The sequence below is a fragment of the Dendropsophus ebraccatus genome, chromosome 13, assembly GCF_027789765.1.
Source record: "Dendropsophus ebraccatus isolate aDenEbr1 chromosome 13, aDenEbr1.pat, whole genome shotgun sequence".
Taxonomy (NCBI): Eukaryota; Metazoa; Chordata; class Amphibia; order Anura; family Hylidae; genus Dendropsophus; species Dendropsophus ebraccatus.
This window is the reverse complement of record NC_091466.1, coordinates 79,758,828-79,777,731: the sequence shown is the minus strand read 5'-3', so window position 1 is coordinate 79,777,731 and position 18,904 is coordinate 79,758,828. Positions and strand designations below refer to the sequence as shown.

Below are 18,904 nucleotides of genomic sequence, written 5' to 3'. Positions count from 1 at the left end.
CCTTTAGATGGTGTCAGCGGTGTTAGGCAGCTGATACGTGTAGTGTTAGATTGACTGTTTCAGTCAATTCCAGGCCGGCTCTTATTGGGAGCAGGCAAAGTGTTGGGTGGGTGCCTGCTCCCCATGTTCCAGGCTGGGACTTGTTGGGGATATCTAAGTCAGCTGACTAGGTGTGGCTACTACCCTGGACTAACTGTTTGGCCCTGGGAGAAGGAAGACTGAAGCAAGCCAGTATCTGCCACACCTGGTTCTGTTTGATTTTCTACCAGGTATAGTGAGGGAACTTACCTGTATAGTAAGTGCCCAGACAAGCAGGTTTTTCTTTATGTTCTGCATGTGTTACTGCTGTATGCATCTTATGCTGCAATAAAGGCATAATACACTCACCGGCCACTTTATTAGGTACACCATGCTAGGAACGGGTTGGACCCCCTTTTTCCTTCAGAACTGCCTCAATTCTTGGTGGCATAGATACAACAAGGTGCTGGAAGCTTCCTCAGAGATTTTGGTCCATATTGACATGATGGCATCACACAGTTGCCGCAGATTTGTCGGCTGCACATCCATGATGCCAATCTCCCGTTCCACCACATCCCAAAGATGCTCTATTGGATTGAGATCTGGTGACTGTGGAGGCCATTGGAGTACAGTGACCTCATTGTCATGTTCAAGCAGAAATCGAGACTCATCAGACCAGGCAACGTTTTTCCAATCTTCTACTGTCCAATTTCGATGAGCTTGTGCAAATTGTAGCCTCAGTTTCCTGTTCTTAGCTGAGCGGAGTGGCCCCCGGTGTGGTCTTCTGCTGCTGTAGCCCATACTGTGTACTGTGCGTTCAGAGATGCTCTTCTGCCTACCTTGGTTGTAACGGTTGGCTATTTGAGTCACTGTTGCCTTTCTATCAGCTGGAACCAGTCTGCCCATTCTCCTCTGACCTCTGGCATCAACAAGGCATTTCTGCCCACAGAACTGCCGCTCACTGGATGGTTTTTCTTTTTCGGACCATTCTCTGTAAACCCTAGAGATGGTTGTGCGTGAAAATCCCAGTAGATCAGCAGTTTCTGAAATACTCAGACCAGCCCTTCTGGCACCAACAACCATGCCACGTTCAAAGGCCTCAAATCACCTTTCTTCCCCATACTGATGCTCGGTTTGAACTGCAGGAGATTGTCTTGACCATGTCTACATGCCTAAATGCACTGAGTTGCTGCCATGTGATTGGCTGATTAGAAATTAAGTGGTAACGTGCAGTTGGACAGGTGTACCTAATAAAGTGGCCGGTGAGTGTGTGTATGTGTGTAATATATATATATATATATATATATATAAATTATAAACAGTATATAAAGTATAAACCAGTATATATCAGAAAAAAAAATTAAAAAGCGCTCAAACATTCCCATCTACACCAACATGATATCAATAAAAGCTATGGAACATTTCGCAACAAGTGAACCGAAACATTAGGCTATAGGGGTCACAGATAGGATTATTATTATATTAGGAATACAATTGTCTCGTTTTAAAAGTAATAAAATATTATAAAAGCTGTAATCATGGAGATGGCTGTGTTCAGACTGACCTATAGAATAACGTCTGGGACCATTGTGCAAGCAGTATAAGTCCCCTGCACTGCCCCCGCAGGTGAGGTGAAGCATTACAAGCTTTGAGACCAATGAGCTGTCCTTATACTGGGAGGACTGGGAGTCCCCCACATGGAGAGACGCTCTTTGTATTTGCTCAGTCTTGTGTCCTGCAGCAGTGACCACCATTCTGTGTGATAAAACTACAACTCCCATCATGCTCTTACAGCCGGAGGAGGAGAGGCACTGGTTGGGGAACACCGCCCTTCAGAAGAATGGGGAGTTGGGGGGATCCTGTATAATACTTACTATAGAATAATCAGAAGATTCCAGTGATGCTCTGCAGGAGCTAAGGAATACTCTGCAGTAGTAGATGCCCCCTCCGATAGCTGAGGAGTAATAATGAGGATAGCATCTCCTACCCACAGGCTACGGCTCTGCTGCATCTCAGGATGATTGCTTCTATTATCAGCTGTGTACAGGCCGGCCGCAGGAGCCAAACAGCAACCTCATCTGCAGTATCACAGACCCCCGGACCTCTCCCACATCTGAGAAAATCCACCCAAAACACCACAAGCTGCTCCTATAACGCTCCAGCACTAGTATGATGTCATGTCTGGAGGTTATATCAGTACTGGAGCGTTATAAGAGGAGCGGCTGATATCAGTCACATGATAGGAGGTTATATCAGTGCTGGAGCATTATAAGAGGAGCCGCTGATATCAGTCACATAGGATGTAATAGGAGGTTATATCAGTACTGGAGCGTTATAGGAGGAGTGGCTGATATCAGTCACATAGGATGTAATAGGAGGTTATATCAGTACTGGAGCGTTATAAGAGGAGCGGCTGATATCAGTCACATATGATGTAATAGGAGGTTATATCAGTACTGGAGCGTTATAAGAGGAGCGGCTGATATCAGTCACATATGTAATAGGAGGTTATATCAGTACTGGAGTGTTATAAGAGGAGCGGCTGATATCAGTCACATATGGTGTAATAGGAGGTTATATCAGTGCTGGAGCGTTATAAGAGGAGCGGCTGATATCAGTCACATATGATGTAATAGAAGGTTATATCAGTACTGGAGCGTTATAAGAGGAGCCGCTGATATCAGTCACATAGGATGTAATAGGAGGTTATATCAGTACTGGAGCGTTATAAGAGGAGCCGCTGATATCAGTCACATATGATGTAATATCTGGAGGTTATATCAGTACTGGGGCGTTATAAGAGGAGCGGCTGATATCAGTCACATATGGTGTAATGTCTGGAGGGTGTATATGACTAATATCAGCCCCTCATTCTTATAACACTCTAGTACTGATATATCCTTCAGGCTGTGAGATATTTAGGTAGCACTATACTCAGTCATCTATTCTCATTAGTTCCCGTCAGATATAGGGAATTTGCTGACAGATAATTCATTACCCAGAACATACAATCGATATCTGCTATAAAGTTGCAGCCTCAATGTGTCATAAATATGTTCATGTGACAAGCGAGGACGGGCAGCCTTGTCTGAACAGTGGCTATAAAATACAAGGTGACCGCAGAGTTACAGAATCTATAGAGGAATGGTCGGGGATGGGATATATAGGGGAATGGTCAGGGATGGGATATATAGGGGAATGGTCAGGGATGAGATCTATAGGGGAATGGTCGGGGATGAGATCTATAGGGGAATGGTCGGGGATGGGATCTATAGGGGAGTGGTCGGGGATGGGATCTATAGGGGAGTGGTCGGGGATGAGATATATAGGGGAGTGGTCGGGGATGGGATATATAGGGGAATGGTCGGGGATGGGATATATAGGGGAATGGTCGGGGATGGGATATATAGGGGAATGGTCGGGGATGGGATATATAGGGGAATGGTCGGGGATGGGATATATAGGGGAATGGTCGGGGATGGGATATATAGGGGAATGGTCTGGATGGGATATATAGGGGAATGGTCGGGGATGGGATATATAGGGGAATGGTCGGGGATGGGATATATAGGGGAATGGTCAGGGATGTGAAGACTTTTCAGCCCTTTATTTTCTGGATTTAATGGCTATTAAATATAAAGTCTTCATGAACACTTCCTTCCATTCTGTGTATACAGCTCCTGTGCAGATCTATGTGTCTCCATGGTTACAGACTACACACAAAACCTATGTAGTCAGATCCAGAAGTCATGGGAATATAAGGTTTATGTTCTAGCACGGATCTGTGTCTCTACAGCGGATGCATCACTACAACTCCAAGCATGCTCACAGTATCAGCTGGAGGGCCACAGATTGGAGAGGGTGGGGTTGTAGATGGGATCTATGGGATCCACCAATGACCGGCTGACTTTGTCTTTCAGTTAAGATCCCACAATGCTGCGTGGAGGAGACCTGGTGGCATTTCCTGCTCATCATCCTGGCAGCCGTCGTCCTCTTCATAGTGGTTATTATGTGCTACAAGGCAATAAAAAGGTAAGACAAGGGGGTCCTGAACTGCTGCTTCCTGCCTGTGGCTCTGCAGCTGCTGCAAAACTACAACACTGAGCATGCTGGGAGTTGTAGTCTTGTAACAACTGGGTAGTTACTGGTCTCAAAGGCAAACGCTCCTGGTTTGTGTGTGTTTCCTGGTGGTCCTGGGGGGATGGGGGTTAAATGATGTAACCTTGGGGGTAGTGATGATGACCTCTAAGGGAAGGTATGTAGCTGGTGAGGACCGACCCCAGTGTCAGTACAGGGAGGGGGTGCAGCTGGTGAGGACCGACCCCAGTGTCAGTACAGGGAGGGGGTGCAGCTGGTGAGGACCGACCCCAGTGTCAGTACAGGGAGGGGGTGCAGCTGGTGAGGACCGACCCCAGTGTCAGTACAGGGAGGGGGTGCAGCTGGTGAGGAGTGACCCCAGTGTCAGTACAGGGGGGGGCAGCTGGTGAGGAGTGACCCCAGTGTGTCAGTACAGGGAGGGGGTGCAGCTGGTGAGGACCGACCCCAGTGTGTCAGTACAGGGAGGGGGTGCAGCTGGTGAGGACCGACCCCAGTGTCCGTACAGGGAGGGGGTGCAGCTGGTGAGGACCGACCCCAGTGTCAGTACAGGGAGGGGGTGCAGCTGGTGAGGAGTGACCCCAGTGTGTCAGTACAGGGAGGGGGTGCAGCTGGTAAGGAGTGACCCCAGTGTGTCAGTACAGGGAGGGGGTGCAGCTGGTGAGGACCGACCCCAGTGTCAGTACAGGGAGGGGGTGCAGCTGGTGAGGAGTGACCCCAGTGTCAGTACAGGGAGGGGGTGCAGCTGGTGAGGAGTGACCCCAGTGTCAGTACAGGGGGGGGCAGCTGGTGAGGAGTGACCCCAGTGTGTCAGTACAGGGAGGGGGTGCAGCTGGTGAGGAGTGACCCCAGTGTCAGTACAGGGAGGGGGTGCAGCTGGTGAGGAGTGACCCCAGTATCAGTACAGGGAGGGGGTGCAGCTGGTGAGGAGTGACCCCAGTGTCAGTACAGGGAGGGGGTGCAGCTGGTGAGGACCGACCCCAGTGTCAGTACAGGGAGGGGGTGCAGCTGGTGAGGAGTGACCCCAGTATCAGTACAGGGAGGGGGTGCAGCTGGTGAGGAGTGACCCCAGCATCAGTACAGGGGGGGGGGGGGGTGCAGCTGGTGAGGAGTGACACCCCAGTATCAGTACAGGGGGGGGCAGCTGGTGAGGAGTGACCCCAGTGTCAGTACAGGGAGGGGGTGCAGCTGGTAAGGAGTGACCCCAGTGTGTCAGTACAGGGAGGGGGTGCAGCTGGTGAGGAGTGACCCCAGTGTCAGTACAGGGAGGGGGTGCAGCTGGTGAGGAGTGACCCCAGTGTCAGTACAGGGGGGGGTGCAGCTGGTGAGGAGTGACCCCAGTGTGTCAGTACAGGGAGGGGGTGCAGCTGGTGAGGAGTGACCCCAGTGTCAGTACAGGGAGGGGGTGCAGCTGGTGAGGAGTGACCCCAGTGTCAGTACAGGGGGGGGCAGCTGGTGAGGACCGACCCCAGTGTCAGTACAGGGAGGGGGTGCAGCTGGTGAGGACCGACCCCAGTGTCAGTACAGGGAGGGGGTGCAGCTGGTGAGGAGTGACCCCAGTATCAGTACAGGGAGGGGGTGCAGCTGGTGAGGAGTGACCCCAGCATCAGTACAGGGGGGGGGGGGTGCAGCTGGTGAGGAGTGACCCCAGTATCAGTACAGGGGGGGGCAGCTGGTGAGGAGTGACCCCAGTATCAGTACAGGGAGGGGGTGCAGCTGGTGAGGAGTGACCCCAGTATCAGTACAGGGGGGGGGGTGCAGCTGGTGAGGAGTGACCCCAGTATCAGTACGGGGGGGGGGGGCAGCTGGTGAGGAGTGACCCCAGTGTGTCAGTACAGGGGGGGGCAGCTGGTGAGGAGTGACCCCAGTATCGGTACAGGGAGGGGGTGCAGCTGGTAAGGAGTGACCCCAGTATCAGTACAGGGGGGGCAGCTGGTGAGGAGTGACCCCAGTGTGTCAGTACAGAGGGGGTGCAGCTGGTGAGGAGTGACCCCAGTGTGTCAGTACAGGGAGGGGGTGCAGCTGGTGAGGACCGACCCCAGTATCAGTACAGGGAGGGGGTGCAGCTGGTGAGGAGTGACCCCAGTATCAGTACAGGGAGGGGGTGCAGCTGGTGAGGAGTGACCCCAGTATCGGTACAGGGAGGGGGTGCAGCTGGTGAGGACCGACCCCAGTGTCAGTACAGGGAGGGGGTGCAGCTGGTGAGGAGTGACCCCAGTATCAGTACAGGGAGGGGGTGCAGCTGGTGAGGAGAGACCCCAGTATCAGTACAGGGAGGGGGTGCAGCTGGTGAGGAGTGACCCCAGTATCAGTACAGGGAGGGGGTGCAGCTGGTGAGGAGTGACCCCAGTATCAGTACAGGGAGGGGGTGCAGCTGGTGAGGAGTGACCCCAGTGTCAGTACAGGGAGGGGGTGCAGCTGGTGAGGAGTGACCCCAGTATCAGTACAGGGAGGGGGTGCAGCTGGTGAGGAGTGACCCCAGTGTCAGTACAGGGGGGGGCAGCTGGTGAGGAGTGACCCCAGTGTGTCAGTACAGGGAGGGGGTGCAGCTGGTGAGGACCGACCCCAGTGTCAGTACAGGGAGGGGGTGCAGCTGGTGAGGAGTGACCCCAGTATCAGTACAGGGAGGGGGTGCAGCTGGTGAGGAGTGACCCCAGTGTCAGTACAGGGAGGGGGTGCAGCTGGTGAGGAGTGACCCCAGTATCAGTACAGGGAGGGGGTGCAGCTGGTGAGGAGTGACCCCAGTGTGTCAGTACAGGGAGGGGGTGCAGCTGGTGAGGAGTGACCCCAGTATCAGTACAGGGAGGGGGTACAGCTGGTGAGGACCGACCCCAGTTTCAGTACAGGGAGGGGGTGCAGCTGGTGAGGACCGACCCCAGTGTCAGTACAGGGAGGGGGTGCAGCTGGTGAGGACCGACCCCAGTATCAGTACAGGGAGGGGGTGCAGCTGGTGAGGAGTGACCCCAGTATCAGTACAGGGAGGGGGTGCAGCTGGTGAGGACCGACCCCAGTGTCAGTACAGGGAGGGGGTGCAGCTGGTGAGGAGTGACCCCAGTATCAGTACAGGGAGGGGGTGCAGCTGGTGAGGAGTGACCCCAGTATCAGTACAGGGAGGGGGTGCAGCTGGTGAGGAGTGACCCCAGTATCAGTACAGGGAGGGGGTGCAGCTGGTGAGGAGTGACCCCAGTGTCAGTACAGGGAGGGGGTGCAGCTGGTGAGGAGTGACCCCAGTATCAGTACAGGGAGGGGGCGCAGCTGGTGAGGAGTGACCAATCAGTAGAGTTGCATTCTATACGTATATTTTATACAGCAGCGTGCATGTTATAGAGGAAGCCCCTGCGGCTGCCATGGGACCCATGACCTTGTGGATATCTCCTTTTACATTGCCCAACTGAACCCCTAACACTAGACATCCTCCAGAAGGAAGAGCGCTCGCTCTCTGTGTCACCGACATCCGTGTAAGTAGAGGCTGTCACTTCTGACAGGCTTCATAGACAATGCGTGCTGGCGGACGTCCACCCTCTATCTGGCCTATAGGACATCAGTGAGATGGTTGAGGGGTGAAGTGGTTAGTCCCCGACCGATGCGCCTTTGAGAAGTGTGCTAAGCGTGTTCTCTGCCAGTTCTGTGCCATGTGACCAAGACCTAATGTAAGTCTATGGACAGTCATGTGATCAGAGTGAAGCGTTCATCCATTCACTTCTCTCCCTGTTGGTCTAGCAATTGGTCAGGGTCCGAATAAAATTTTTGACCTTTCTCTATGACCTGACAAAAGTTTTAAAGTGACAGGTACACTTTAAAGGGCCCGGACACTGAGTTAAGAAACTTTCCCTCCAGTAGGTGGCACCAAAGAGTAAGCCCTTCTCCTTCTGGTGGGGTATGCCAGCGAAAATCAGATTTTTATATAGAAGTAATGTACAAATCTATATAACTTTCTGAAACCAGTTGGTTTGAAAGAAAAAGATTTTCGCTGGAGTGCCCCTTTAACCCCTCTAGCTCCCACAGACATTGGGCAGTATTGTCCCTGTCTCCCATATGGCATGGGGTGGCGGTAACCAAGCACTGGGGTCGGGTGGTGGATCACTCAGATACAGCGCCCCTCCTGACCATAGGTTGTGTCTGGTATTGCATTCAGATGAATTGAGCTGCAGTGCCTCACACACCCTGAAGTCTAGAGAGGAGCTGTTCCTTCTTTTATCTGTGCATCACACAGACTGACACAAATCTATACATTTTTACTAAGTTTATACAATAAAAAGTCAATTGTTTTCCCCCCCTGAAGAGGTGGTAATTGTGGGCGGGATGTGTGCGGGCTGCGTGGTCTCGGCGGTGACGGCGTCCTGCGGCTGCGCTGATTGCTGCACTACTGGCTGAATTAATTGCTTTGCCTTACCCCCCGCGCCGGCGCTTGTTCCGTAATTATCCAGCACAGGGTAAGTAATGAGGGGGCTCCCGCCTGCCACAACCGTCTGCTGAGGAGATCAAGCATCTAAGAGAATCTCATCAGTCATCCCGACTCATAGACGCCAGCAGATCCTCAATACAATTCTGTTATACACTATATGCAGAGCACTACAACTCCCAGCATGGCCATAATACAATACTATTGTACACTATATGCAGAGTTCTACAACTCCCAGCATGAACATAATACACTACTATTATACACAGAGCACTACAACTCCCAGCATGGCCATAATACACTACTATTATACACAGAGCACTGCAAACCCCAGCATGGCTATAATACACTACTATTATACACAGAGCACTGCAAATCCCAGCATGGCTATAATACACTACTATTATACACAGAGCACTACAACTCCCAGCATGGCCATAATACAATACTATTATACACTATATGCAGAGTTCTACAACTCCCAGCATGAACATAATACACTACTATTATACACAGAGCACTACAAACCCCAGCATGGCCATAATACACTACTATTATACACAGAGCACTGCAAACCCCAGCATGGCTATAATACACTACTATTATACACAGAGCACTACAAACCCCAGCATGGCCATAATACACTACTATTATACACAGAGCACTACAAACCCCAGCATGGCTATAATACACTACTATTATACACAGAGCACTACAAACCCCAGCATGGCTATAATACACTACTATTATACACAGAGCACTACAAACCCCAGCATGGCCATAATACACTACTATTATACACAGAGCACTACAAACCCCAGCATGGCCATGAAGCAGTTGTTACAGGACTTGTAGGACCAGCAGCAGATCTGCTATTGTCCTGCTCTGCTCGCTGTTATCTGCCAGGGGATTGGCCCACGCTCTGTGTCTTTGTCGCTGTCACTTTCCTGGATCCATCACAGCGACTATATAAAGCCGTGTGTAATGTTCCCATGTGGAGCGTCACCGTTATTAATAGCGGGGTCATCCGTCTCCGCCGCCTTCTCCTCTGAGGATTACAAGACGCAGCGGAGCGGGAAGGAGCTGATCCCAGATATACTGCACCATGTGATCTATAGGGGGTCATGCCATATGGAGGGGTCTGTCCAGAGATTCTGGACCATCAGATGGCGGATTATAGGAGTGATGCTGTAGGTGACCCCGGCTTGGCAGTTATTAACCCCTGATATACTGCACTATGTTATATAGTATATAGGGGGTGACGCCACATGGAGGGGTCTGACCAGACAATGGGACATTCTGGACCATCAGATGGCGGATTATAGGAGTGATGCTGTAGGTGACCCCGGGGGTTATTAACCCCTGATATACTGACTATTGTTAAGGTTTGGTGTTTTTGCCACCAGTCCATATTTGGGGTTATGAATAGTCATGTGGGATTGTGTGACAGGCTTCCCGCTCTTCATGGCTGAACGCACAGGACGGGCAGGTTTATTGCAGCGCCGGGGTGTGAGGAGAACATGGCAGTGATGGCCGCTGGCTTCATTGTGATTGATGAGAAGGCAGATGGCAGAACTTCTTCATCATGAATAATAAATCCTGATGGGGGGGGGAGGGGGCACCCTGAGTCTCTGAGGAGAAGGGGGCAATGGGAGCATCATCCAGCCGCACCACCAGGGTGGTCTATAGTGTACTGCCCCCCAGAGGCCAGGAGACAGTGAGGACCTGTTCATAACCAGACAATGCTCTGTGAGCTCTACAGCATGGACCTCACGCTGATACATTGTACATAGCTAGTCCTGCTCTGTATCCAGTGTAGACAATGCTCTGTGAGCTCCAGACTGATACATTGTACATAGCTAGTCCTGCTCTGTATCCAGTGTAGACAATGCTCTGTGAGCTCCAGACTGATACATTGTACATAGCTAGTCCTGCTCTGTATCCGGTGTAGACAATGCTCTGTGAGCTCCAGACTGATACATTGTACATAGCTAGTCCTGCTCTGTATCCGGTGTAGACAATGCTCTGTGAGCTCCAGACTGATACATTGTACATAGCTAGTCCTGCTCTGTATCCGGTGTAGACAATGCTCTGTGAGCTCCAGACTGATACATTGTACATAGCTAGTCCTGCTCTCAGCTGTATCCAGTGTAGACAATGCTCTGTGAGCTCCAGACTGATACATTGTACATAGCTAGTCCTGCTCTCAGCTGTACCCAGTGTAGACAATACTCTGTGAGCTCCAGACTGATACATTGTACATAGCTAGCCCTGCTCTGTATCCAGTGTAGACAATGCTCTGTGAGCTCCAGACTGATACATTGTACATAGCTAGCCCTGCTCTCAGCTGTATTCAGTGTAGACAATGCTCTGTGAGCTCCAGACTGATACATTGTACATAGCTAGTCCTGCTCCCAGCTGTATCCAGTGTAGACAATGCTCTGTGAGCTCCAGACTGATACATTGGACATAGTTAGTCCTGCTCTCAGCTGTATCCAGTGTAGACAATGCTCTGTGAGCTAATTGGTCTATAAATTGTTTATATAATGATTGATTTGGGACCAATCAGATTCCACCTTTCATTTATAGAAAGGCCTCTGAACTGAAAGCTGGAATCTGATTGGTCGGTATGGTAACAGCTCCTCTGCCCAAGGATCAGGTGATAGCGGCTCAGCAGCTGCAGTATAAAGCATAGGCGAGAAGGCTGGTATAGACTACCACAGAACAACACTGCAGTATAAAGCATGGAGAAGAGAGAGCGTGCAGGTACAGTATGAAGCATGCAGGAGAGCACAAGAGCAGCTGCAGTATGAAGCATTGGGGAGAGAGATCAGCTGCAGTATAAAGCATCGGGGAGAGAGAGCAGCTGCAGTATGAAGCATGCAGGAGAGAGAAAGAGCAGCTGCAGTATAAAGCATGGAGGAGAGAGAGAGCAGCTGCAGTATAAAGCAGGGAGAGAGAGCTGGGCATGCTCCTGATGATGTGGCTGTATGACCTCCCTACAAGGCCCGGGCACGCTCCTGATGATGTGGCTGTATGACCTCCCTACAAGGCCCAGGCATTCTCCTGATGAGGTGTCTGTATGACCTCCCTACAAGGCCTGGGCATGCTCCTGATGAGGTGTATGACCTCCCTACAAGGCCTGGGCATGCTCCTGATGAGGTGTCTGTATGACCTCCCTACAAGGCCCGGGCATGCTCCTGATGAGGTGTATGACATCCCTACAAGGCCCGGGCATGCTCCTGATGAGGTGGCCGTATGACCTCCCTACAAGGCCCAGTCATGCTCCTGATTAGGTGTCTGTATGACCTCCCTACAAGGCCCGGGCATGCTCCTGATGAGGTGTCTGTATGACCTTCCTACAAGGCCCGGGCATGCTCCTGATGAGGTGGCTGTATGACCTCCCTACAAGGCCCGGGCATTCTCCTGATGAGGTGTCTGTATGACCTCCCTACAAGGCCCGGGCATGCTCCTGATGAGTTGGCCGATGGTCTCCTGAGGGATCTCCTCCCAGATCTGGACTAAAGCAGCCGCCAACTCCCAGACAGTCTGTGCTGCAACGTGACGTTGGTGGATGGAGGAGACACGATGTCCCCGATGTGCTCAATGGGATTCAGGTCTGGGGAACGGGCAGCCTGTCCATAGCTTCACTGCCTCCATCTTGTAGGAACTGCTGCCACACTCCAGCCACATGAGGTCTAGCATTGTCCTGCATTAAGAGGAACCCAGCCGCACCAGCATATGGTCTCACTAGGGCTCTGAGGGTCTCGCTACCTAATGGCAGTCAGGCTATCTCTGGCAGCACATGGAGGGCTGTGCCGCCCGCCAAAGAGATACCACCCCCCACACCATTACTGACCCCCTGCCAGCAGGGCCGCCAGCAGGAATTTCGGGGCCCCATACAACCAAAGTGTCTGGGCCCCCCACATTAATAAAAAAAAAAAATAGTGTGTTGGCCCCACGCCTTGCTGGGAGGTATAATTTGGTTCAGATCAATTCTAGAGAACTGGCTCATATTCCCCATTTTCCCCAGTGGCTTAAAATGTAACCTCTGTTATACAGTTATAAAATTGTAGAAACTAAATGTGAACAAGGTGCAATTCAAATAGACACTTACTTGTATAGCTGTCTCTTGTGCTCTGTATGCAGTGCATTATACTCACCCCTGCAACGTACAACTTATAGCGTGTCTACAAGCCCAGCGGGGCTCATTATGGTGGAGACTAAAACTTATACAAGAGTGGGGTAGGGGTTCCTCTGTATTCAGAATGCTGTTGAGTACTAGGCAATGCCCCGTTTGGGGTTATTGAATTTCGAGGGTCTGGGGGGCTGTGTGATTTGTATATGTTCACCAATATCCCCCCCCCCCCCCCCCCCCCCCCCGGTATGCTCACTAGCATAGAATATGTTGATAAGGCTAATATAATGAGGCTGTTCCATGTTAGTGAGCATATACAAATCACCCCCCCCCCCCAGGCAGACTAGTTTAGCTCACCCAAGCCAGTGATAGCGAATACATGGCGGTGAGAACGCTTTCTAGGAGATCCTGTTTGTGCAGCAGAGGTGTCTTTATCCTGCTCTGCATAGACCCTCGAAATTCAATAATCCCAGACGGGGCATTGCCGAGCACTCAACAGCATTCTGAATACAGGGGAACCCCTACCCCACTCTTGTATAAGTTTTAGTCTCCATCATAATGAGCCCCGCTGGGCTTGTAGTCACGCTATAAATTGTACGTTGCAGGGGTGAATATAATGCACTGCATACAGAGCACAAGAGGCAGCTATACAAGTAAGTGTCTATTTGAATTGCACCTTGTTCACATTTAGGTTCTACAATTTTATAACTGTATAACAGAGGTTACATTTTAAGCCACTGGGGAAAATGGGATATATGAGCCAGTTCTCTAGAATTGATCTCACACACAGACACCAGCACACATGTATACAGACACCAGCACACATGTATACAGACACCAGCACACATGTATACAGACATACAGACACCAGCACACATGTATACAGACATACAGACACCAGCACACATGTATACAGACATACAGACACCAGCACACATGTATACAGACACCAGCACACATGTATACAGACACCAGCACACAAGTATACACACATACAGACACCAGCACACAAGTATACACACATACAGACACCAGCACACATGTATACACACATACAGACACCAGCACACATGTATACACACATACAGACACCAGCACACCAGGGCACGATGAAGTTTGAACTTCTGCAACCTGGAGAAATCACCTGATATCACCTGCAGTCCTATGTAACACCACATAACACAGTGGTATCTCTGAGTACAGATAATGTAGATTTCACCTGCAGTCCTATGTAACAGCACAGATAACACAGTGATATCTCTGAGTATAGATCATGTAGTAGATGTCACCTGCAGTCCTATGTAACAGCACAGATAACACAGTGATATCCCTCTGAGTACAGATAATGTAGATGTCACCTGCAGTCCTATGTAACAGCACAGATAACACAGTGATATCTCTGAGTACAGATAATGTAGATGTCACCTGCAGTCCTATGTAACACCACAGATAACACAGTGATATCTCTGAGTACAGATAATGTAGTAGTCACCTGCAGTCCTATGTAACACCACAGATAACACAGTGATATCTCTGAGTACAGATAATGTAGTAGCTGTCACCTCGGGGCGCCCCTACTAAATGATGTTCTACAAAATAAGAAAAGTGTCATACAGTGACTCACAGGTGACGTCCTCTTTGATCTGAGGCGTCACTTTCCCTTTTCCTCTCCATCCGGCCCAGACCTCCAGGATGATTCCTTCCAGATACGTTTCATCCCCTTAGAACCTGCGAGACAAACAATTTAGGCTCCGCACATTTCTAGCAACTTCCTTTCCTTTCTCCCCCCTGTAGGCTCCCATAGTAACTGCGCTGTGTGGGATGCCCCCTGTATGTAGGATCCCCTGCTGTGCCCCCTGTATGTAGGATCCCCTGCTGTGCCCCCTGTATGTAGGATCCCCTGCTGTGCCCCCTGTATGTAGGATCCCCTGCTGTGCCCCCTGTATGTAGGATCCCCTGCTATGCCCCCTGTATATAGGATCCCCTGCTGTGCCCCCTGTATGTAGGATTCCCTGCTGTGCCCCCATGAACTAATAATGCCCCTACAGGTGGCCCCCATGCACTAATAATGCCCCCAGAGATGCCCCCATGAGTTAATAATGCCCCCAGAGGTGCCCCCATGCACTAATAATGCCCCCAGAGGTGCCCCCATGAACTAATAATGCCCCCAGAGGTGCCCCCATATACTAATAATGCCCCCAGAGGTGCCCCCATATACTAATAATGCCCCCAGAGGTGCCCCCATACACTAATAATGCCCCCAGAGGTGCCCCCATATACTAATAATGCCCCCAGAGGTGCCCCCATACACTAATAATGCCCCCAAAGGTGCCCCCATACACTAATAATGCCCCCAGAGGTGCCCCCATGAACTAATAATGCCCCCAGAGGTGCCCCCATATACTAATGCCCCAGAGGTGCCCCCCATATACTAATAATGCCCCCAGAGGTGCCCCCATACACTAATAATGCCCCCAGAGGTGCTCCCATACACTAATAATGCCCCCAGAGGTGCCCCCATATACTAATAATGCCCCCAGAGGTGCCCCCCATACACTAATAATGCCCCCAGAGGTGCCCCTAAAAAAACAAACATCCTACTCACCTAATCCGCGCTGTGGCTGCAGGCAGCAGCTCTTCCTCCTCCTCTTCGGGCTCCATCTTGCGAGCCGCGGGGACGGGACTTCCGGCAGACGTGATGACGTCACATGATCACGCCTGCCGGAGAGGTCACGTCCCGGCCTCCCATAGGCTGCTGGTATGAAGTGCTGGCAGCCTATGGGAGTGAATACAGGAGCAGGACGCTGACAGGTCCTGCTCCTGTATTCTGATCGCTTTAATGTTCCGCCCGCTCACTGTGCTCACTGTGCGGGCGGAACATCAAAGCGATCAGTGCATCCCGAGAAGCTGCGCGGCCGCAGCTTCTCGGGATGCTCAGAGACAAGGGGCAAGGGGGGCCGGCGCCCCCCCCCCCCCCCCCCCCCCGTCTCTTAGGGTCCGAGCCCCATACGGCAGTACCACTTGTACTGCCCTATCGGCGGCCCTGCCTGCCAGACCGCTCATGCTGAAGGACGTTGCAGGCAGCAGATCACTCTCCACAGTGTCTGTCACATGTGCTCAGTGTGAACCTGCTCTCATCTGTGAGGAGCACAGGGGGCGCTAGTGGTGAATCTGCCAATCCTGGTGTTCTCTGGTAAATGCCGAGCGTCCTGCACAGTGTTGGTCTGTAAGCACAACCCCCATCTGTGGACGTCGGGCCCTCATACCGTCCTCATGGAGCCGGTTTCTAACCGTTTGTGCAGACACATGCAGATTTGTGGCTGCTGGAGGACATTGTGCAGGGCTCTGGCAGTGCTCCTCCTGGTCCTCCTTGCACAGAGGCGGAGGTAGCGGTCCTGCTGCTGGGTTGTTGCCTCCTACGGCCTCCTCCTTGTCTCCTGGTGTACTGGCCTGTCTCCTGGTAGCCTCTAGCCTCCTCCATGTCTCCTGGTGTACTGGCCTGTCTCCTGGTAGCCTCCAACCGCTGGATACTACGGCCTCCTCCACGTCTCCTGGTGTACTGGCCTGTCTCCTGGTAGCCTCTAGCCTCCTCCATGTCTCCTGGTGTACTGGCCTGTCTCCTGGTAGCCTCCAACCGCTGGATACTACGGCCTCCTCCACGTCTCCTGGTGTACTGGCCTGTCTCCTGGTAGCCTCTAGCCTCCTCCACGTCTCCTGGTGTACTGGTCTGTCTCCTGGTAGCCTCTAGCCTCCTCCACGTCTCCTGGTGTACTGGCCTGTCTCCTGGTAGCCTCCAGCCTCTGGACACTATGGTCTCCTTCACGTCTCCTGGTGTACTGGCCTGTCTCCTGGTAGCCTCCAGCCTCTGGACACTACGGCCTCCTCCACGTCTCCTGGTGTACTGACCTGTCTCCTGGTAGCCTCCAGCCTCTGGACACTACGGCCTCCTTCACATCTCCTGGTGTACTGACCTGTCTCCTGGTAGCCTCCAGCCTCTGGACACTATGGCCTGCTCCACGTCTCCTGGTGTACTGACCTGTCTCCTGGTAGCCTCCAGCCTCTGGACACTATGGCCTGCTCTACATCTCCTGGTGTACCGGCCTGTCTCCTGGTTTACTGGCCTGTCTCCTGGTAGCCTCCAGCCTCTGGACACGATGGCCTGCTCCACGTCTCCTGGTAGCCTCCAGCCTCTGGACACTACGGCCTCCTCCATGTCTCCTGGTGTACTGGCCTGTCTCCTGGTAGCCTCCAGCCTCTGGACACTACGGCCTCCTCCATGTCTCCTGGTGTACTGGCCTGTCTCCTGGTAGCCTCCAGCCTCTGGACACTACAGCCTCCTCCATGTCTCCTGGTGTACTGGCCTGTCTCCTGGTAGCCTCCAGCCTCTGGACACTATGGCCTGCTCCACGTCTCCTGGTGTACTGGCCTGTCTCCTGGTAGCCTCCAGCCTCTGGACACTATGGCCTGCTCCACGTCTCCTGGTGTACTGGCCTGTCTCCTGGTAGCCTCCAGCCTCTGGACACTACGGCCTCCTCCACGTCTCCTGGTAGCCTCCAGCCTCTGGACACTATGGCCTGCTCCACGTCTCCTGGTGTACTGGCCTGTCTCCTGGTAGCCTCCAGCCTCTGGACACTACGGCCTCCTCCACGTCTTCTGGTAGCCTCCAGCCTCTGGACACTATGGCCTGCTCCACGTCTCCTGGTGTACTGGCCTGTCTCCTGGTAGCCTCCAGCCTCTGGACACTACGGCCTCCTCCATGTCTCCTGGTGTACTGGCCTGTCTCCTGGTAGCCTCCAGCCTCTGGACACTATGGCCTCCTCCATGTCTCCTGGTGTACTGGCCTGTCTCCTGGTAGCCTCCAGCCTCTGGACACTACGGCCTCCTCCACGTCTCCTGGTGTACTGGCCTGTCTCCTGGTAGCCTCCAGCCTCTGGACACTACGCTGACAGGCACAGCAAACCTTCTTGCCACAGCTCACATTGATGTGCCATCCTGGATAAGCTGCACTACCTGAGCCACTTGTGTGGGGTGTAGAGTCCGTCTCATGAACCACGAGTATGAAAGTTCCAGCAACATTCAAAAGTGACCGAAACATCATCAGAAAGCCTAGGTAGTGAGAAGTGGTGTGTGCTCCCCACCTGCAGGACCCTCCGTTATTGAGGGGGTCTGGTGATTGCAGGTGACAGTGAGTGTCAGTCACTGCTGCTTCCTATGTGCACAGTCTGATGTCACAGAAGTTGTATAAGTGTTCTCTTTATTTTTTTTAGCAGTGTAAACAAATAAAAAGTGCAAAGTGTGTACAAACTGGGAAGAGGCAACACACACACATACACACACACATATACACACATACACACACATACACACACATACAAACATATACACATACACACACACACACATTTACATACACATATATACATACACACACTCATCTACAGTAGAAACAGGCTAGACACAAACCCCGTATAAGACCAAGAAACCCGCTAAAACGCCGTCTGTGCGTCTCCCTCATGTGCCGCTCTACCTCCTGATATCCATTTATATCCTATGGACTCTGCACTTATTGTCTAATGAGTAGATGTATGTGGAGATGGCGGTATGGTACACATAAGTAATGTATATGGAGATGGCAGTATGGTACACATGTGTGAGTAATGAGTAGATGTATATGGAGATGGCGGTATAGTACAGAAGTGTGAGTAATGAGTAGATGTATGTGGAGATGGCGGTATGGTACAGATGTGTGAGTAATGAGTAGATGTATGTGGAGATGGCGGTATGGTACAGATGTGTGAGCAATGAGTAGATGTATGTGGAGATGGCGGTATGGTACAGAAGTGTGAGCAATGAGTAGATGTATGTGGAGATGGCGGTATGGTACAGATGTGTGAGTAATGAGTAGATGTATGTGGAGATGGCGGTATGGTACAGATGTGTGAGTAATGAGTAGATGTATGTGGAGATGGCGGTATGGTACAGATGTGTGAGTAATGAGTAGATGTATGTGGAGATGGCGGTATGGTACAGATGTGTGAGTAATGAGTAGATGTATGTGGAGATGGCGGTATGGTACAGATGTGTGAGTAATGAGTAGATGTATGTGGAGATGGCGGTATAGTACAGAAGTGTGAGTAATGAGTAGATGTATGTGGAGATGGCGGTATGGTACAGATGTGTGAGTAATGAGTAGATGTATGTGGAGATGGCGGTATGGTACAGATGTGTGAGTAATGAGTAGATGTATGTGG

General features: G+C 51.7%; 1 protein-coding gene across 3 annotated transcripts in view; it reads left to right on the top strand.

Annotated features, from left to right (window-relative positions):
* PRIMA1 (proline rich membrane anchor 1) overlaps positions 1–18,904 on the top strand; it is a 77,773-nt gene that overhangs the window by 49,705 nt on the left and 9,164 nt on the right. For all 3 annotated transcript variants that reach the window (XM_069951063.1, XM_069951062.1, XM_069951064.1), the window contains exon 4: positions 3,939–4,050. In XM_069951063.1, coding sequence (XP_069807164.1) covers positions 3,939–4,050 — 112 coding nt within the window. The remainder of the gene's footprint in view (positions 1–3,938; positions 4,051–18,904) is intronic.